At 47.1% G+C, this 20,299-nt stretch overlaps 2 protein-coding genes and 1 pseudogene across 2 annotated transcripts; 1 reads left to right on the top strand and 2 right to left on the bottom strand.

Annotated features, from left to right (window-relative positions):
* The first annotated feature begins 5,420 nt into the window (after nucleotides 1–5,420).
* LOC143423141 (cytochrome P450 9e2-like) lies at nucleotides 5,421–7,257 on the top strand. Its single transcript, XM_076894239.1, has one exon. The coding sequence runs from the start codon at nucleotides 5,436–5,438 to the stop codon at nucleotides 7,002–7,004; it is 1,569 nt and encodes a 522-aa protein (XP_076750354.1). The 5' UTR covers nucleotides 5,421–5,435; the 3' UTR covers nucleotides 7,005–7,257.
* Nucleotides 7,258–9,899: 2,642 nt separating this feature from the next.
* LOC143422661 (putative cytochrome P450 9f2) lies at nucleotides 9,900–10,555 on the bottom strand. Its single transcript, XM_076893463.1, has one exon. It carries the CDS (start codon nucleotides 10,281–10,283, stop codon nucleotides 9,900–9,902), a length of 384 nt encoding a protein of 127 aa, XP_076749578.1. The 5' UTR covers nucleotides 10,284–10,555.
* Nucleotides 10,556–11,223: 668 nt separating this feature from the next.
* LOC143423140 (cytochrome P450 9e2 pseudogene) lies at nucleotides 11,224–12,836 on the bottom strand (annotated as a pseudogene).
* Nucleotides 12,837–20,299: the final 7,463 nt, after the last annotated feature.

Here is a 20,299-nt window from a genome sequence, read left to right as displayed (position 1 = left end):
TATCGACATGAACGCACAGTTTATTATAGTCTTCGAGTCACTGTTTTCATACGCTTGAAAATGTTTCTCGCTTTAACGCTGAGAGTGTTCTGGGAACGTAGATAATCTTAATCGTAAACGGTTATAGAAAGGTAAATAAATATGTTGTACAAAGTATCGAAGTTTTCTCGATGACCAAATGATTGCAGCGATAGAAAAATGCACATTTTATTATTTAGAACCGATCGAACGAACCGAGAGGCAGCGCGTCTGGAAATGTACGACGCTTCGTCAGATTATCATTGCTCGGATTTTAGCTGGTAAGAAGGCAAAGTAATTAGGTGAAGTCCGTGTACGCGAGGAACGAGAGAGACAGTGTTTCGATGCGAGCTGAAAATGGTAAAGCTTGATGCGTATCGGAAAGAAACACGGAATGATATATACCTTCACGTCCCGGTTGTAGATTTATTGCGCTCGAACCACTCGAGAAATTAGGCTGACGCGATCCGTGGGTCAATCTTCGAATCAGTTTAGTCCCTGTTTAATTTTCCATCGCTATAAATTTCACCGCTGCATCTACTTTTAAATCGTGCCCCTACAATTTTCTCCGGCAAACACCCGTGTGTGTGCATGGTTGTCGTTGGCTTCTAAAAAAAAAAATGAATAAACGATTAGTGTCGTACGAAGTACACCGATAATGCGCGATAACGTGTTTTCCCGAACGAGTAAACGAATTTGAAAAAATCACTCCACTAGTAAATAACATTTTCCTCGGTAAGCCTTTGCGCTATCGATCGATAACATTCTTCGTCTCACATCGAACAAACTTCAATTTTTATTTCGTCGATGAAAGAAAATAAAAAGAAAAAGAAAAGAAAAACACGTAAATAAACATTCCGCTGAGGCAACACGATAACCATTATCATCGAATAGCGCGTGTCCGTAATTTCGAGACGTACCTCGATCCTCCGCGGGTGGAAAAAGCAGCGACATCTAATCCTCACCTTACCCCCGCAGACACGTACCGTGCCCGTTTCGAAATCTCCGACTGGCCGCTGGGTTCGGTCCGTCGCCCTCTGGCCCCGTGCCTGTTCTCCTGGAAACGAAACTTCCGTTTACACGTTGTCGGCTGATAGCAGCCATCGCGTAGAACACGGTCGTAATTTATTAACAGCTCTTGTGTGTACCGGAAATTCACGAGACACCGGTTTCAAAGTGGCACCCGTGCGAAAGAGAACGAGCAGCGGAGGGTGTAGGTTTGAACGGAGGCTGGGTGGGCGCAGGTTGCAGGGGGTGGCGAAGGAGAGAGGAACAGAGGGATTAGTATCGACAGGAGTAAGGTGAAACGTTGGAAGGGCCGGCAAGGAAAGGGTACACAGCGGTGGTCGTGTTAAGAGCAGGGACTAGGAGGAATAGGAGGGGGATGGAGGCAGACGGACGGACTGACGGACGCTCCATCCCCGACAAATGGATTAAGCGTAAATTGCTAAACTCTGTTTAATTTGGCCAAATGAATTTTGTTCCGCCAGCCCTCTCACGTTTTCCTGCCCCCCTACGCTTCATCCCCCGCGTCTATTCCTCGTTCCACCCCCGTGTGCAGGCTGGCTGCCTATCGCCCTTCCTCGTTCGCCGGGAAGTCAGAGCGCGAGATTTGCCTTGAACTTTGGACCAGAAAGCTCGTTCCCTCGCGCGCAAGAGAGGGGGTGCGTCTGCATTTTTCGGTGGCACGAGAAAAAATAACGAGAAAGGAACGGGATACGAATCTTTTTACATCGTGCACTTTTCCTTCCGACCATTTGGAATCGATCGCGTAGGTTTACTTTTCAATTCGCAAATAATCCAGCGATTTCTTCTCTCCGACGAATGATCGAACGCGTATTTATTTCTCTTTGTCCCTGGAACGATAAGAATCGAATTGTTCGACAGCATTAGAGTCGGATGCGGTTATTTAGAAAGCAAACGGCGGGAAAGTGAAGTGGCGCGCCGCAGCATCCGCTCGTGGAAACGTCGAAACACGTGAAAACCGATGGTTCGGTATTATCCTGCGTATATTCGATCCATATTGTTAAGGCAACTTCGTAATCGGATTATGTGCAACATTATCCCCTATTCAGACGGTTCGTTTGTGCTGTTCGAAATCAGTAGGTGTCCACCACCTTCGAATACGTGCCTAAATCAAGCCGGCAGAGATTATGTCTTGCGTTTAGAATACGCTGCCGTGGATCCAACCGATCCGATGTCTGCGTACGCGCAACCCCCTGGGCTCGCCCTCGCGCCCTCGCCAGTAATATGTGGATGGATCTGTCTATGTGTATCTCGAAACGGACGGTGCCCATTGTTTGCGCACGCGATGAAAATTTCGGGTACGATGTTGATGCTACGATTAAATTGCGGTCGGGTTCAGTTCTATTAATCGCCGTAGGAGAATCCGACAGGGGTTGTTTAGACCGTGGATAGAAAAGGAACGCGCGCACTACGCGTGCCATTGTACAGCTGTACTCGCGCGGATTTCGCTCGCAGAGGGATGCAGATATCGAGAATTTTTCTACGTATCTCGATGAAGGGTGCAGATTCGAAAATTGTCACGAGGTTCCGTCGAAGGAAACGACGGGTCAGGCGAAGCGGAAAGTTATAATTTTCGACGCCAGTTTATCCTTTAATTAATAACGCCACTACCTTCCCTAATTTGAGCGTAAAATTTTATGCAAATATTTTAATTAGATACGTCACGGTTCTAGATTCATCAAGTTTCATTCAATGTAAATAAATGCCGTGGTGAACGGCGCTGGCCATAATCCATGGAAATCTAAATTTGTATACGGGCTTACCGCGAAATTAATGTAAATTCTATAACGCGCGAAATAAGTTTGAAACTGTGTCGGTTCTATCTTAAATCCGTATTTCCCCGCTCGTTCTCTCTCCCCCTCTCCCCCTCTCGTTCTCTAATATCGCTAAATTCCACTTTACCATTGTTCTGGAAATATGTTTCTCGTAGGATGTTTCAATTCGTTTCAAGTATACCAGACATCATTCCACGCTAAATTGGCCACATTTTTCTTCCCTTTGTGCATATAATTAGTCTAAACGGTAATGAAGTCTCAAATTTTATCCTGGAAACGATTTTCCGCTCTTAATTGGTTCTCCTTTATTTTAGCTACTACGGGGACGTTGATATGAAAAGATGTTCGCGTTCGTTTTCACTCGCAATTCATACTGTGTATTATTCCTTATATAAAAGGACGTGGAACATTAAGATAAAATCGACTTCGACTATACATCTTCATCGTAACCTCGAAGATTATACATAGTAGCGATCACTAAACAATTTTTTATCAACTTCTTTCGCTTTCTGATCTCCAACTGACGTAAGTAGAACGTCCACGCATCGCATACGTAATCGAACTTCCACGAAATTGTTATATACATTTCCTCTGAAATCGCGGAAAAATAAAATACCAAAGAAGACTCCGCCGCACGGTTATTGACTTACTGGTAATTATCTGAAGCTGCGCATGTTTCTCGCGATTGTATAATCATTTACTCGAAACGACCGCGCACGAGTCGCTGCGTACATACGCCATGGAAAAGAATTTTAACGACGCGGACGATTGTTCAAACGACGATCGTACGAGAAAAATGTGCGACTGTTTATTTAAGAAGAAAAACTACATATCCAAATTTATTTACTATCAATGCAGATGCGATCACGCTACAATTAACTACCCTTCCAGCGCAATTTAAACATAAGAGGAATCGTTAAACGAACAACTCGTACGAAACGATTTCCGCTCTGGTAGGAAACAATCGATTAAAAAATTTTCTTATGCACAGCGAGTCTGCGCTGACAGATACTACAATGGTGCATTGCACGTATGTACGTATGCGGATAATGGTTACGTGAGCGCATTCGCGGAAAATAGTGAGTCGCCTTGGTCTCGCACGAGTTCCCGTGTTTGTTGTTCGCGACTGCACTCGATGCGTGCGTCGCACAGGTTTACGAAACGAGAATGCAAGTGCTTAGATGTCAGGTGATGAAAAAAAAGAATTAGCACGCTCGTCTCGAGGCTGAAGGATTTCCTCGCGATACCCGATCCACGGAGTTAATTTCAACTCGCACGACCGGACGAGACGGATGTTCACGTGTAAACTGACGTCAGAGGCAGCCGAAAATAATAAAAGACAAAAATACTCGGCGATCTTTGCAACGAACCGAAGCATCTCACGGAGGAAGGATATCTGGTACGGTTTCAGATACGAGAATGTCGTTTTCCCCACGTTTTGTTGATCGTGCGAAGAGGCGAATCGTGGGCGGAGAGCAGATAGAACGTAACCGCTGCCACGGTCATCGCGTACTTTGAATAACGATTTGATATCTGCGTCGAAATGCCGCGTGATGGACTCGAATGATGGAGCGGTTTAGCTGTCGCGACGATTGAAGTCGAGGAAGTGTTGACCAGAAAATTAGACGAGGAATGGATCGACAAGGGCACCGCCTAGACACTCGCGTTCTTTTTTTGGTGGGCTTCAGAAACCTGTTGGTACTGTCTTCGACGCCACGAACCGAATGATGCAAGAAACGCTTCGCGTTGGGATCGATCGTTTATTCAGAAGCGAGTATATCTGTTAATTAATCAAGAAAGAGATTGGCGGGATTTTCGAGTTCTCACGAACGAAAAGCCAGAAACGGTTTATCAAAAAATAAGCATGGAGGTTTATGCGAGATAACGGATCGATGGTATCATCGCGTTGGCAAAATTTTACGACGCAGATCCCGATGACACACTGGGAAGACCTTGAACTATGCCAATCATTCTAAAATGTAGAAACCGGTTTGGATAGCCGGGCTTGGCCTGAGGCTTACGCCATGGATAGAGCAGAGTCGCAGTTCATTGTTCCTAATAGTCCTCTTCTCCCTGGCTTCAGTCACCTTCAAATACATCGCCCAGATCACAGTCCTCGCGCGAAAATACGGATCTCGAAGAAAATTCGAAGTCGATCGACCATAAACGATAACGTCGACAGATAAAAGGTAAAAGACAGATCTAACGAGCAACATTTACGAAACGGGAGACTAAATTGAGGAAGATTCGTAGCAACGCGAGCAACGAGTAACGTCAGCCACGGTTAAACTCGATAAGCTACATTCCCCTTTTTATGCGCGCGTGAACGCGTTCCGCTCGCGTGGATATTAAAAGTGGATTTCGTCATTCCAGCGCAGACAGTCGCGACGCAGACGGCGTCCCGGACCGAGGCTCCTCGATACGCTATCGCGAGACTCTGTCAGCTTTCAAGTTGAGAGTCATTCGAGAGTTTCGAAGAAAACATTCGCGAGTTAAAAACGCAACAAGTTATTCCACTGCGTCAGTGAGACAACGTTCAACAACAATCGCGATCGTTCAGAGTGGTGTGTGACAGAAGACGAAAAGAATCGTAGCATCCTAGCGAAATCAGTCGCGATGGATTGGTGGACGATAATCGTGGCGGTGATCGCCGTACTCGGGGTAGTTATGTACCGATCCTATCGAATCTACGACTACTTCGAGGAAAAAGGGATCCCTCACTCGCGTCCAATCCCGATTCTGGGAAACATTTGGAAGGCGGTGATGCTGCGGGCCACGTTCGCCGACCTGGTCAGGCAGATGTACGATCAGTTCCCTGACGCGAAGTACATCGGTTTCTTCGACTTTATGACGCCAGTGATCACCATTCGTGACCTGGAGCTGTTGAAATCGATCACAGTGAAGAACTTCGACCACTTCACGGACCACAGAAGCTTCGTCGACGACACTGTCGATCCTCTGTTCGCGAAGAACCTCTTTGGCCTTCGCGGTGAACGATGGAAGGAAGTGCGCGGCTTGTTGAGTCCAGCGTTCACCTCGAGCAAGATGAAGTCCATGTTCTTGCTGATGCGCGACTGTGCCAACGAGTACGGGGATTATCTGGCCTCGATCAAGCCTGGAGAGAACACGATCGAGCTGAAGGAAGCGTTCACCAGATACACGAACGACGTGATCGCCACGTGCGCGTTTGGCATCAACGTGAACTCGATGAAGGACAAGGAGAACAAGTTCTACGTTTACGGTAGAGAGGCGACGAATTTCGGCAGGCTGCAGTCCCTCAAGTTCTTCCTGATAAGGAGCAGCCCGTCGCTGTGTCGGATGCTGGGCATCAAGATGATCAGAAAGAAGATAGTGAACTTTTTCACGGAGCTGGTGGCGACCACGGTTAACACCAGGAAGGAGAAGGGCATCGTGCGGCCCGACATGATTCAGTTGATGATGGAGACGGAGGGGAAACTGGGACCAGGCAAGGAGTTCACCATCGAGGACATAACCGCGCAGGCGTTCATCTTCTTCTTCGGCGGTTTCGAGAGCACCTCGACGCTGATGTGCTTCGCTGCCCACGAGATCGGGGTGAACAAGGAGGTCCAGACGAGGCTGCAGGAGGAGATCGATCAGGTGCTGGAGAACTGCAACGGCACGGTCACCTACGACGCGATAAACGACATGAAGTACCTGGACGCGGTGATCCACGAGGCGCTCAGGATGTACCCGACGATCGTGGCCGTCGACAGGGTATGCGTGAAACAGTTCGAGCTGCCGCCAGCTGTGCCAGGTGGCAAACCGCACGTCGTCCAGGAGGGTGAATTCCTCTGGATACCCATTTACGGTTACCATTACGATCCTCGTTACTATCCGGAGCCGGACAAGTTCAAGCCCGAACGGTTCTACGACAACGTCAAACAGATGACCAACTCTGGCATGTTCCTCGCGTTTGGTATGGGCCCGAGGATGTGCATCGGCAACAGGTTCGCACTTTTGGAGACGAAGGTGTTGCTGTTCCACATCTTCGCCAAATGCAACCTGGTCCCGAACTCGAAGACCTCTATACCGATGAAACTGAGCAAGAGAGGGTTCGCGATGACCGCTGAGAACGGATTCTGGTTCGATATCGTGCCGAGAGCCGAGAAGAAGGCGAACACCGAGAAAGTTTTGCTCCTGGAGTCGCCTGTGCTTTCCGGATAACCTCTCGTTGCTAGAAAATCGTCGAGCTCTTTCAGTCGGAGGGTAGACGGGCACTCCTATCGAGGGTGCATAGGAATTTGTAACTCCAAAGCGTTCTGATATTAAAATGTTTTTATATTTTTTTATTCAACTTAGCAGACGGAGTAGCTGGTAAACGTAGCTTCGTAGATTTCCATTAAACCGTAACTAATTTTTCGCGTAAATGGTAAGGAACTGTACAATTGGAATTAATAAAGGAGATCGTTCTTGTGAACCTCGCTTGAGCGTCGCTATTTTGCAGACAGCGGCGATGAAATTGGCTTTATGGCTCTATTTATTTTGATTACACTTGAGCGTTGTGTGACTCCGGTGCCATTAAGTAGTTTACAGTAGCGAAGATCAAGGAGAGCGTGCTCTCGTCGAATGTACAATACTTTTCGCGTGTTTCCAACGTTAGATCACTTTCATCGATATTCGTTACTTTTTACACATTTTATCGCGCCATCGAACAGCTTGTACGCACGAATTATATATACAAATACTCTTTACTGTCTATACGAGTGTACACACTGTAACGTCATGTACGATCGAGAAACCGATTAACAGTCAGCCGTTGGACGCGGATTTCTTGAATTCAAGTACAAAAACGAGGAAAAAGTTGAGCGAAAATAAAATATTCGATTGAATCGAGCCTCTTGCGCTCGCTTCAAAGCGATTCTCGATACACATATCTGGAATACCCGACAAACATGGAATCCAAAAGTTTCACCTATCCCTTTGAAAGGTCCAAATCGAAAGACGAGATCCCATCTCGGTTCTTAAATTATTCTCATATTTGTCTTTCCCGCTCAAACGATTATTCCCCGGTTACGTAACGCTACTTTGCGCTTCCCCGTTTCGCTTCCATCGTCCAGTGCTCCTTTTCGCACGCGATGCTCTCTAATCTTCCGCTTCGATCGAAATAGTTCCCTCGCGTCGCTGTCGAATGGAAAGAATAGAACGTGGCCGCTCGTTACCGAAATAAAACGATTCGAGTTCTCGAAAAGGAGGTTCGAGCGCTTCGTTCAGACGCGACGAAGAAAACGGAGGGGAAAAACGAGGGAGGCGAGGTCGCGAGGCGGGTTTCGGTTAGGTCTCCAGTAATGGACGCGTGTTACGTGTCCATCTCAATTATCATCCTCGGGTGAATACGTCGGTGGTTCGTCTGCATGGCCAGCACGTAGCAGGGAGTCGCGGTACGTATAACAGCCGTATAATATATTCCGGTACGTGATCGGCCAGTGGCGAAGACGCGATACGACCTTGTGAATGTTGCTTTAATGAGCGAATTCCGTGCGCGTCGGGAGCCCAGCCCGGTTCCACCGTTCCCTGCGAACCGGTTGCACGCCGTTGAATAACGCGCGGAGATGCTACCGGAGGAGGCTGTGACCTAGTTGGTACCGATGGCGCAAGAAACCGTGGATCTCCCGTTATTTCCAATACATCCGTCTCTAACGAGAGACTGTCGCGCGAGTCGAACGACAGTTTGAGTTCTTCCGTGTTGCGAGATCGACGACTCGATCGAGGGAGATGTTGTGGTTCGATCAACGAACGCGTCGATCGAAATGTTTTAACCTATTTTGATAAAGGAATGCGAGTTGAGTTAACTCAACAGCGAGAATTCGTGAGGTGAACGATAATGATAGTAGTAAGCGAAGGAAGGACGCGAGGAAGATTTTCGTAATCGTCGTATTCGTCGAGGCGAGAAGCAATCCGCGCTGGCCACGGATTATCGCGCGAACTTCCTCTCGCAGTGTTGTTGAAGCTCCCTTTTCTCCGACCCAGCAGTCCTTGGCTGCCCTAGGAAATATCTGGCAGGTTGACTCGATAAAACTTACCCGTCCGTCCTATCCCCACCCTCGACGGGGAATGTAATTCACTCTTCGGCTGTGGCGAGGGTGCGGGGCGAACTCGAGGGCTCGGAGAACGGAGGTTAGCGATCGAACCGACGCTATCACGACCGGCTTTTGGTCAGAATTAATGAACCGAGGATCGTAAGGGTGAATCCGCGCGGTGTATTGTCTTGTGTCTTGCGTTAATGGAAAGAGCCGCGAAACCAAAGGAAATGCTGAAAGTGAATAGGAATCTCGACTGCTTTTTTTTCTAATCTATTGGACGAGTCGAAGTTCAGTAAAGTTGATGGAACGTTTACATAAATATATATCTGTCAAGGAGTTGACGTTTAATGTACCATGTTTGGTTTTAGTATTAGGACGTTATAATTATGCTAATACATCAATCTTTCCGCGTTTGTGACATGTGTACTGAACGTGTGGACGTGTTATGTACTACGAAGCTGTAGTAAAACAGCGACGCTGATAACATGTTGTGATAACGTCCCGATTAATGCCGAGAAGTGCACACGTGCTAATCAATTATTGTGGTACGCGCAGAAACGAACGAAAATTATCGTTACGATAACTACTATCGTTTGGCAAACATTATTATCTACACCAGGGAAGGTGGAAATAAATACCACATCATAGACTCGTATCCAACATGTAAGCGATGACATTACACGTTTTGTAATGGTCTGAAAAAAATCGCAATTAAATATCCTAACGTACATTATTTAAATCGTGAGTTGCAAAATTATCGACTTCACGGAAATATCTAATCGATCCACCAGTGAAGTGGACGTCCTATGGCTCGTGAACAAATATACATTTATTCTCTGCCTTTTGCAGTGGTATATTAAAAAGAATCGAGCGTCGTCGTTCGCATCTAAAAGTGAATTCAGTAACAAGATCGAAGTTAAAGTACAATTGTCGTCACATCAGATTCCACTGGCGGTTCCGTTAACCAGAAGAGGGGGATGGAAATTCATCTACCATCGCCCTTTTTACTCTTCGCGTTCATCATCAGCTGGATCACGTCCTACTGTTGAACGTCTGTTCGATCCCTGTCCCTCACAATTTCAGCCACTACCTCCAGAAAGAACTTCCGGACGTTCAGGTCCATTAAGTTCAACCCAAGCGCCTTGGTCAGCGTTGACGCGTTTCTGTACAACAGCAGCTTCAACAGCATCAGCAAACTGGTGAACGAAGTGGCTATCCTGCCGTACACGTAGAATTCGTTCTTCAGCCCTTTCCTGGTGTTCACATCCACACCGTACACGCACCTGACGATCACGTCGTTCGTGTACATCGACAGCAGCTCCTTCAACTCTTGCTCGCGCTCGTTCTCCGGAAGGTTCACCAGCGAGTCCACGAATCTTTCCGCGTCATTGTCTTGAAATGATGTTACAAGTTCTTGGAGCATAACTATTCCGTGCAGCAAACTCGTTTAAATAGAAATGAGGATAATGCACAAGGAAAGTATTCAATCTGACTAGTTACGTCCGTACATACGTTTTGCATGACTAATAATCACTTCTTTCCTTTAACCCATTTGCATCGTAAGCGCATATATGCGCGAATTTTGTCTGGCAACTATCACCAGAGCGCATTTATGTGCGCATTTCCCTTAGGCACTTATCACCAATGCGCATGTTATGCTCGTGCATATTGAGCGCGCAGTCAATGAAAAGTGGTGATTGGAAGGATTTACACCATGTCCATCGTTGCCACGAAAAACTACCGGTCAACATTTTCCAACGCTTATCGAAACGACTTCATCGAAGAGGACGCGCAAGCGTTGTGTAGTTTGTTTATCAGAAAAAAAAGAAGCGATACATTTTATCGATGTGATAATTGCCATGTGGCGTTACGCATTAACCATTTCAAGTGTTATCGTGTTGTGCAAAACAGTTAGATCCCATTTTACAACAAAATGATTGCGAGGTATTGCAGGTACACTTTATTAGTAAATATACCTTTGTTAGGAGAAGACACGTATATCCATGTACGTGCAAAGATATATTAATCGGAAATGAATGCGTATCGATAAACGTAAGATATCATTCATCGTTCCTCGAGTGGATAATCCTATCAATTTGTATCGAAAATTCATGTATCTATTTCATTTGTACAATCACACCATTGGAACGTGTGTGACACGCGAAGAAGTTAAACTATCGACTTCTCTGAAATATCTGATCGAACTCCCAGTGAAACGGACGTCCCATGTTTCGTGTAAAAAAATTTACATTTATTTGGTACATCTTGCTATAGATTACTATATTACAAACAATCGAACGTCGTCGTTCGCATGTAGAAGTGAACTCGATAATTAAATTGCAGCTAAAATATAATATTTGTAGTAAAACATCTCACGTTCAAGCATGAACGGCACCGTTAGCTACCCCATTGGTTCCGTTCACCTGAATAGAGGGATGCAAATTCTTCCTAGGCTCGAGCTTCAACCAGAACCCATCGCTGGCCGTCAAATTCAGCGTTCCCTTCTTGTACTTGAACGGAACCGTCGTTTTCGACCCGATCTCCACGTTACATCGAGCAAGAAAATGACAGAGCAACACCTTGATCTCTGTCAAGGCGAAACGGTTACCAATGCACATCCTGGGCCCAATACCAAACGCGAGGAACGTGCCTGAGCTCAGAATCTTCTTCCCGTCCTGCAAGAACCTTTCAGGGTCGAATACTTGTGGATTCTCGAAGTATTTCGGGTCCTGTTGCAACGAGACAGCTGGAATCCAGACGTTCATCCCTGGTCGCACGACGAAGGGTTTGGCGCCAGGTACCGCTGGTGGTAATTCGTACTCAGTGGTGCAGACTCTATCCAAGAACGGGACGATCGTGAAGAGCCTCATCGTCTCGTTGATCACAGCGTCCAAATACTTCATGTCGTGCATCACCTCGTAGCTGATGTGCCCTTCGCCCTGCTCCAACGCCTCGTCGATCTCCTCCTGCAGTTTCCGCTGCACGTCCGGATGCTCTGCCAGTATGTGCGCCACGAAACAGAACTGCGTGGACACGCTGTCGAAACCGCCAAAGAAGAACGTGAACGCGTGGGAGGCCATTTTGTCGATGCTGAACGCTCTGCCTTCGCCCTTTTTACTCTTCGTGTTCATCATCAGCTGGAGCACGTCCGGCTGTTGGACGCCTGTTTTATCCCTGTTCTCCACCGTCTCGCTCACTATGTCCATGAAGAACTTCTCGATGTGAGAGCCGATGAACCTCAATCGAAGCGCCTGCGCGATCCGCGGCGCGTTTCTGTACAACAGCAGCTTCAACATCACCGTGAAAGTGGTGAACGTAGTGGCTATCCTGCCGTACACGTAGAACACGTTCTTCGGCTCCTTCCTGGTGTTCACGCTCACACCGTAGACGCACCTCGCGATCACGTCGTTCGTGTACATCGACAGCAGCCCCTTCATCTCCTGCTCGCGCTCGTTCTCCGGAAGACTAACCAGCCAGTCCGTGAATCTCTCCGCGCAGCTGGACATCAGCTTGAACATGTTCTTGATCTTGCTGGAGGTGAACGTGGGCGACAGCATCGCCCGCTCCTCTCGCCATTGGTCGCCCCTCTGAGTGAACAGCATGTTGGCGAACAGAGGGTTCGAGTTGTCGTTGACGAACGGCCTGTGATCCGGAAACTGGTCGAAGTTCTTCATGGTGATCGCCTTGATCAGGTCCAGGTCGCGAAGTATTACCAACGGTGTGAGGAACTCGTAGAAGCCCACGTACTTCGCCTCTGGCGCGAAGTTGTAGATGTCGTCGATCAGATCCTTGATGGTCTTCCTGTTGGTGACCAGCGGTCCCATGTTTCCCAACAGTGGCGAAGGCGGAACGTGCGGGATGCCATGTTTCTTGAACAGGTCGTTGTTCCTTGTGATATAGTAGTAAACGGCTACCGACACTGCCGCTAGCAACAGCGCGGTGGATACGTAGTCCATCTCGACGAGGCTCACCGTGCCCGATTAACGGAGGAACTGACTCTCTTTGCTGGGTCGTGTCGTTTTTATGTAGAGGGGATGCAGCAAACCTCACACGCAGGACCGGTTCGAGGCCATTCAACACCCGAGACTCTCCTGCAATTCTGTCGTGTGTTTACGCAATTCGGAGATTTGGTTATCACGATGCGATTGGATGTGTCGCGGTATCAATCGGTACTCGACTAGACAATCGGTCAATAGATAGTCTAATCTGTTCGATCTCGATGCGATCTTTGAGGTTTGCGAGTGTCGTTGTTAGAATGAAATCTAGATGGAAGATAGAGGAGCAATTTTTTTCTAGCATACCGTGTATGGCTTATAATTAAAGGCTGGATGTTTACCACAAAGATGAAGTGGGCAAACACTGAAAGAGTAATTTATCATATACTTCAAGACGATAAGACATCCTGATTACAAAATATTGCCACGTAACGTGCAACGGCCTTTCTTGCGCACTTAGTAGATAAGAATTGTTGGTTACTTCTAAATAAGGGTCGCTCGTTAGTTGGCATGCAATCGTTTCTATTAATTGGCCAAGTTCGCGTCGTTTCGTTTGTTCGAGTACCAAAGCGCAACGTCATTTTTCGTCTACTCCTAGAAAACGGGTTACTCGAAAAGATATTTTAACAGAAGCCGCTGTAAGAAAAGTTGCGCGGTATAAAGATTATGGGAAGCTATAAAACAGTTTCTTATCGAGGGCCGTATTATTTTACACTACATTGAACGGAATCCTATCTCGCGCCCAGAGTGCGTGAACCGATATATTCGATTTTATTCAAACGATTGTCCATCGATCGGCCTCTGTCGCGATCGAAAAAAGAAAAAGAAAATAAATAGCAACGCGGTGTTTATCATAATATTCTGGAGAATTTCCGTTTTCCACTGCCGTCATCGTTTTTTTTTAATAATCTAAAGGAAATGCTGAAAGGGCCGAAGGCTGGATCGGAAAGTTTTGCTTCAACATCAGCAGCTGCCATCATAAATTATTATAACTTATTAAAACAATAACCTATATAAAATTTTCAAGCTGCTAAAGTTCCGATCTCAAAGCATTCCTATAACCTATATAAAATTCCCGAGTTACCCGAAGTTTTAATCTAAAATCGCTCTTGTTACAGTGCAAACACAAAAGGAAGAGGGAAAGAAATTATGGCTCGTCTTCATCCCTTATCCAGAAACAGAAACAACAGAGCCGAATAATTATTAAATCAAACTGTACGATGAGATTACGAAGAAAAAGAAGAAGAAGAAGGAAATAGTCGAGTGAAACGCGAAGTCGAAAAATCGTCTGTTCCTTGGACGGTTCTCAAGCGCAACCATCGGAAACCGTTTCCGATCCCTTTTTTTTCCCCGTTCGGGTCCGGTCGGCGAAATTAGCCAGCAATGGATTGCGACGCGGAGACGGCCGCGGGTTATTTGGATGCCTCTCCTGAGCGGCTTGGGACGTCGCTTCAGATCCAGGATATTGCGAACGATGGGATCAACGTACGGAAACAAAGCCAGCCACTTAGCGGCAAATTAGCGATGGCTCCGGGCGCCACTGTCGCTCTTCATTACACCGGCACCCTTGCACACCCACCGCCCTACACTTCCCAGGGCTAACCCTCTTAACATCCACCAGACAATGCAACCGCCTATCTTCCTCGCTACATCTCGACCAATTAAATCACCGCTATGACGAAAAATCCTTACCCGACCGCCGGTAATCGCTTAATTATCCCGTGCCTCGACTCTCCTCCTCCTTCTTCCTCCTCTTCGTCTCGCTTTTTTTCTTTTCCTTCTTGTTCGAGGGAGGAAAGAAGGTTGAACGTAAAGCGTGGCAGCCGAGACGCGCTCGCTTCGGTCAAGAATTCTGTCGGGAAACTATTCGCATCGCGAGGTTCTTCCCATCGTGTGCAACGATTAGCACGTTACGTGGTTTCTATATTTAGCGATCATCGCGATTTATTTTCAATTTCCGAGAGGTTCGCGCGCTCGTGGCTTTCCTTGTCCGCGGAGATTGAAGGAGGCCAACAACGGGGACGGAGGAAACGAGCGGAGGGGTTCGCCAGCTAAGGTGTTGCCCGCGCCGAAAGCGAGACGCCCAGGCCAGCCGTGAAGGGTGGCGGAAAGTTGCGAGGCTCGTGTAACGGACTCCATTGTTAGACCTTATTGAGAATCTGCCAATACCCTGGGATTCAATTTGACTGGCGAACCATGAACGCCATTTAATATACAACAAGCGAGGGGACGAGTGGGCGGTATAGAGCGGCACTGTAGGGAACACATTGGCGCCTTTGGTCTCGCGATACGACAAGCTGCAGAAAACATTAACAGTCTGCGCTCGCGAGGCGAGCCAAGGAATGCTTTTCTGATAACTTGGTGTTAATCGTGAACGCCGTTCGATCGAATGACAAGTAGCCGGTACAATGCTGCTAATTTTCAGCCGTTTTCCGCTCTTGTAGCTTCTGCTATTTTTTTCTCTCTCGTTGAATCCTAAATTACTCTCTGCAATTCCTCAACAGCGAATCGTATCGAAAGTTTGCACGGTATCTCATTTACCCGTTTTATATTCTTCTCAGTGGCGACGATTATTGCGCGTCTTCTGATAAAATCGTTTCCCGATGCGCAACTGTTGCAATTATTTACGAAGGCGTAAAACCGATTTTATGCAAGAAATCGAACGCAAAAGAGAAACCGGCTACTGTATAATTTTGTACGTGCCCGTGCATTGCATTCGAAAATAATGAATGCCAAAGTTGCGCAATTTATTCGATACGCCACGGCTGATTTAAACAACGAACGAGTAGCTGTTCGATCATCGATGACTAACGAGCGAGCATCGACGACGCGTTGTTTTTTTCTGAAACTTTTCCCAAGTGTTATCTCGAACTTATCTGAAAATCTACCTGCAATTCGTTGGTACCTCTTTTTCGTTTGCCTCGTATAAGTTCTGATCTCGATCAACTGTTACAGTGTGCAAAAATTAGAAGGCTAGGCTATAATTGTTACGTATAATCGTAATTATAATTAGTAATAAATATGCATGGCTTTGGTGCTGGTGTGAATATCGAAGAAATTAAATATTTTTAACGTAACCGTAAATATGAAAAATGTATAAAAATGGTAATACCGAGCGAAGGGTTGATGGTATTCATTTAAATGCAATCGCGTTACGTTCTTCGAATAATGTACTAAAAAGTATAAAAACGAGACGACGCTGTTGTATTCGTAGAAATTTGTTTCTGGTCTGATGCAGACGAGCTAAAATGAAACACATCCCTCCGGGAAATACTCCCTAATAACGACTTAAGAGCGAGGCGTTCCTCTTTCTTCCTCTCGATCATTACTTGCGCCTTTTAAGTGCTTCGTTTTCCAACCGTCTCTTCTTCTCTTACTTTTCCTCCGTTCAATCTTTATTAATTACAACCTATCGTTCGTACTTTCAGTAATTTTTTTAATCGCGCGAATAGAATCAAAAAAGAAAAAAGTAACGATACACACTTGAAATATTCCAATCGCGTTGCTCGTTTTCATAGAAAATTAATCTACCCTCCACAGAAATAATAAACGTTCCGTTGTCGCTTTTTAAGGGGACCAAACAATTATAAGTAGCGTAGCGCGCAACGGCGATGCGATTATAAAAGTAATTCGTCACAACTGCAGCAGATAAATTATTCAGATTAATGGTACGCCGTCGCCAAAAGTTTCAGCAATTCCCTGCTTATTTAAAGGTCCGTAAAAAAGCTAAATGTCTCGTTTGTGGAAGAGTGACGTTCAATTTTCGCGAATAGTCGCCAGGAGACGCGAGGATCTATTCTTTATTTTTCTCTCTTCCCCCTTCTTCTTTCTTTCTTTTTTTTTGCCCTCCCCCGGCTGGAAATTAAAAGCAGCTGGATGTTGCCTCGTTCCGAGCCCGGAATTCCCGAGGGTAAAGTTTCTCAACAAAGGCTGGATTTCTTTTCTCACTGTCCGCTTCTTAAACGCCGACATAATGTACGAGAGCTAAGCCTTGGATCAACGACACGCGACGTTGCGCAAAACGGCAACAGAAAATCGATCCTCGATTTTTTCAGAGGACGATCGCTTCGCGCACGGTCTCGTCCGATCGAGAACCTCGAGATGCGTTGTTCGACGCGCGAAGGCTAATAATTCACCTCTCTCACCCCAACCGCCGGACGTCACCAAACGCGAGGCTCGAAAACTTTCGCGCGCACCTAAATGGCGGAGAAGAACTTTCCCCGAATTGAAGGCGACGAATTCGAGGAGCGGTGGAACCAGGACGGAACCACCCGGCTGGGAGAGGAAGAGAGCAAGGGAGAAAGTAATCTTTTAAAGGTCCTGGACACACGAGCCGTAGAGAGAAAACTCGCACCCCCTCACCCTGTCGAAGACAGAAGAAAGGGAAGCGAGGTGTGAGAGGTGGCTGGGCTCGGTCTGCAGGCATCTGCATAACAAAACGCGCAATTAATAAAGTTCCCGGTGTGGAGGGCGGCCACAAAAGAGCATTTCGTCCTTTCATCGCGCTCCTGCAACCTCCCGGCCCGTTTCACCGACCCCTCGCCCCCTTGCCACCCGTCGTCGAACCGTGGACCAACGCCAGCCGGAAAGTAGGTTGGCGGGGGCGGACGGGACCCTGGAAACAGCCAGACACCCGGCACCGGGGCTAAATAAGTCAGGACTTTGTAAGGAATCCTTTGCGAAACTTCGCAATCTTTGCCACGCGATACTACTACGCTGGCTACGTATTTTTAATATTTAACCTGATACCTAGCGCCTCCGAGTCCTCCCCGCCGCGGACTTCATTTGGGGGCGTTTTAAGTAACCCCGAGGTTCAGCCCAGAGCGCTCGAGCGTCAAGTTAACGTTCCTACGGTTAATACCTAAATTAATTTCCATACTCCGCCACTTGTCGGAAAAGAAGAAAACGTGTTCCAACAAATCGCCGCAAATCCTCGCGATGCCCCGTGGAACTACAACCCCGCCAATCGACGGTAGCGGATAGCTAGCGGAAACGGCGGCGGCCAAGCGAAATGACATTTCGCACCAGCTCTCATCGCAGGTCCTTCTTTTCATTAAAAGCCCGGCAAAAGTTTCGAATGAGAATTCGCTTCGAGGGTGCCTCTGAATTGAATTGCTTACGCAGGCCGACTCTTACGCTACACCTTACCGCCTCGACTACCCCCCCTCCGCTTGGCTTTCTCTCACTTTCGACCGGATGGTACCGCCGCGGTGCAATCCAAAAGTTTTCCCGCGCAAAATGCGAGCCGCATTATTTATCAAACGCAGGAGGCAGCGTCCCGGAGGCCGGCCGGGATTTTAACGCGGCCCGCCGTCCTACGTGCAGCCACCCCCCTACGGTAAACAGTTTCCAGTCTTCAGTCGGCCAACAGTCTGGCTGCTTAATATTTCAGACAACCCCGGGTTAACTTCATGCATACTTATTCCGCGACGCGTGACTACCGCCCGCCCCTGTATACACATTCCGCCCAACTTTTTCTTCCTTGTCCTCGCCTGGGCCGATCTTCGCTCTCGCGCGAATCGTCGAGACACTCTGCTCGCGATCGTCCATTTTTCTCGCTGCTCTCCCCTCGTTTAGGCAGCCCGCGCCTTGTTCGCGTCCACGTTTCAAGCGCCAATTGCCTCTTTGCGACGGGAAGATCACACGACTGTATTTCACTGTCCTCCGCGAGAGTTAATAGAAAGGAGGGAGGACGATCTGCTCGTTGGAGAGAAATTGAACGAGACAGATTTCTGCCGCCTTTCTAACGGACAGCAAGCTGTCTTTTATACCTTCCTCCTTGATCTCGTTACCATCCTGTTTAATTGTCAGCTACCGGAGGATTTTAATTGCGCGAAATGTAGACCAGCCTTCTTCTCCTCTCGTTTAGCTCAAAGACGTCGAGGGGGTTCGGTTTCTGAATTTCTTTTTTTGAGAATTTCACTTTTTCGCTCGCGTTTCGACTTGATTACTATGGATCGTGGGTCGGTTCGTATGTTTCTGAGGGGAGTTTCGAATAAATGAATTTAAAGAGGCGCAAGACGCGCGGGGTAAACGATCCATATTAATTTTCAGCGCGTGGCCAAGCTTTTTGTTTTTTTATTTTTATTTTTCTTATCGCCTCGCAGGCGTGTATAAAAATGTGATCAGTCTCCGGGCCGTGTGATCACCCTTGGGTTAAACCACGTAATAAAAATAGACACCCCGGTCGGCTCCGCGTCGGCTCGACCGCGTTCGTATCCCCGCGGAAGGGATTCAGTCAACAATATGGCAAGATGTTTGATGACCCGATCGATCACGGCACCCCTGTCAGTTTCGCAGTTAAAACGTTGCCGCGTGTGCACGCACACGTACGTGCGAACGTCTCTTCCCGTCCTGCAACGGCGGCCTTAATTTCGGATCAACCGAGCCAATTATTTCCGCCGTTAGATTAAAAAGACGAGAAGGGAGGATGACTAACTGAACGGTATCTGAACGATTTCAAGGCGTGTACGTAGCGACAAAAATGATAAGAATTGCGAACAGGCCTTTTTCATTTTTAACGATAACGAAGGCGATTCAGATGCTCGATGAAGATCGAATAGCCTGTACAGAAATCGGCACGCGTGTGCTTTCGTCACGTCTCCCAGCGAGTAAAGAGTAAAACAACAAATGATTGATCGAAGTGGTTGTAACATTCCTAGATAGACTCTTCTGCAATTGATGCATCCTCTCCATTGATTTCATGGTGTCGCCAGTCTATCTGCGAGCAATTTAAATTATTAAGAACGCGCGTCGCAGACGCCAACGGCGTCGCGCGAAGTAAACATTCCGATTAGCGCCGTGCTGGTCGGTTTTTTACTCGTCGAATCGAGACACGCTCGAGAGGATCGCAGGCCGTGGATGTGTCTCATTGATTTACCGCGTAACACGCGTGCGAGCCGGTTTCCTGGAATTAATAGAGCGTAAATCAGCCTGGAGAACGTGTCGCTTTGAGATGCGTCTCAACTCCGAAGGCGTATCGCCAAGAGCTACCGCGTGCAGTAAATGCTTTCGCACTAACACGACGATAACGGAAAATGCCTTGTAACGAGAAGTCTCTCAAGTGTGTAACGATTATATCCGAGGTCGCAGATAACGAAGAAATAAGGAGACTCGAATTTAAACGTACGTATACAGAGATGAATAATAGGGGTAGCTGTGCGGGTGCAAAAGTGGGCGAAGACAGGATCCCTCACTGTTTATTGAATATTGATACCCTGCTATCGCTGGCGGAATGTTAATTGCCGATAACTTCGTAGCAGATAACTACGCACACACGCTAAGTGTTACTATTATTATTTGTTTTTATTACAAATCTTCCTTGGTAAATGTAGTATAATAACATCGTACAATGTACTAGTATTGCATTATTATTCGAGACATAAGAGTAATATCTCAGCTGAGTCATCCTGATGAGTTCTCTCTGATGATTAAGACTGATGAA

This window comes from Xylocopa sonorina, chromosome 4 (genome assembly GCF_050948175.1).
Source record: "Xylocopa sonorina isolate GNS202 chromosome 4, iyXylSono1_principal, whole genome shotgun sequence".
Lineage (NCBI taxonomy): Eukaryota > Metazoa > Arthropoda > Insecta > Hymenoptera > Apidae > Xylocopa > Xylocopa sonorina.
This window is presented reverse-complemented; position numbering and strand designations above follow the sequence as displayed.

Bases quoted from the DNA above. Each gene is read 5' to 3' on its own strand.
- LOC143423141 (XM_076894239.1), top strand. From the start codon at position 5,436: ATGGATTGGTGGACGATAATCGTGGCGGTGATCGCCGTACTCGGGGTA.
- LOC143422661 (XM_076893463.1), bottom strand. From the start codon at position 10,283: ATGCTCCAAGAACTTGTAACATCATTTCAAGACAATGACGCGGAAAGA.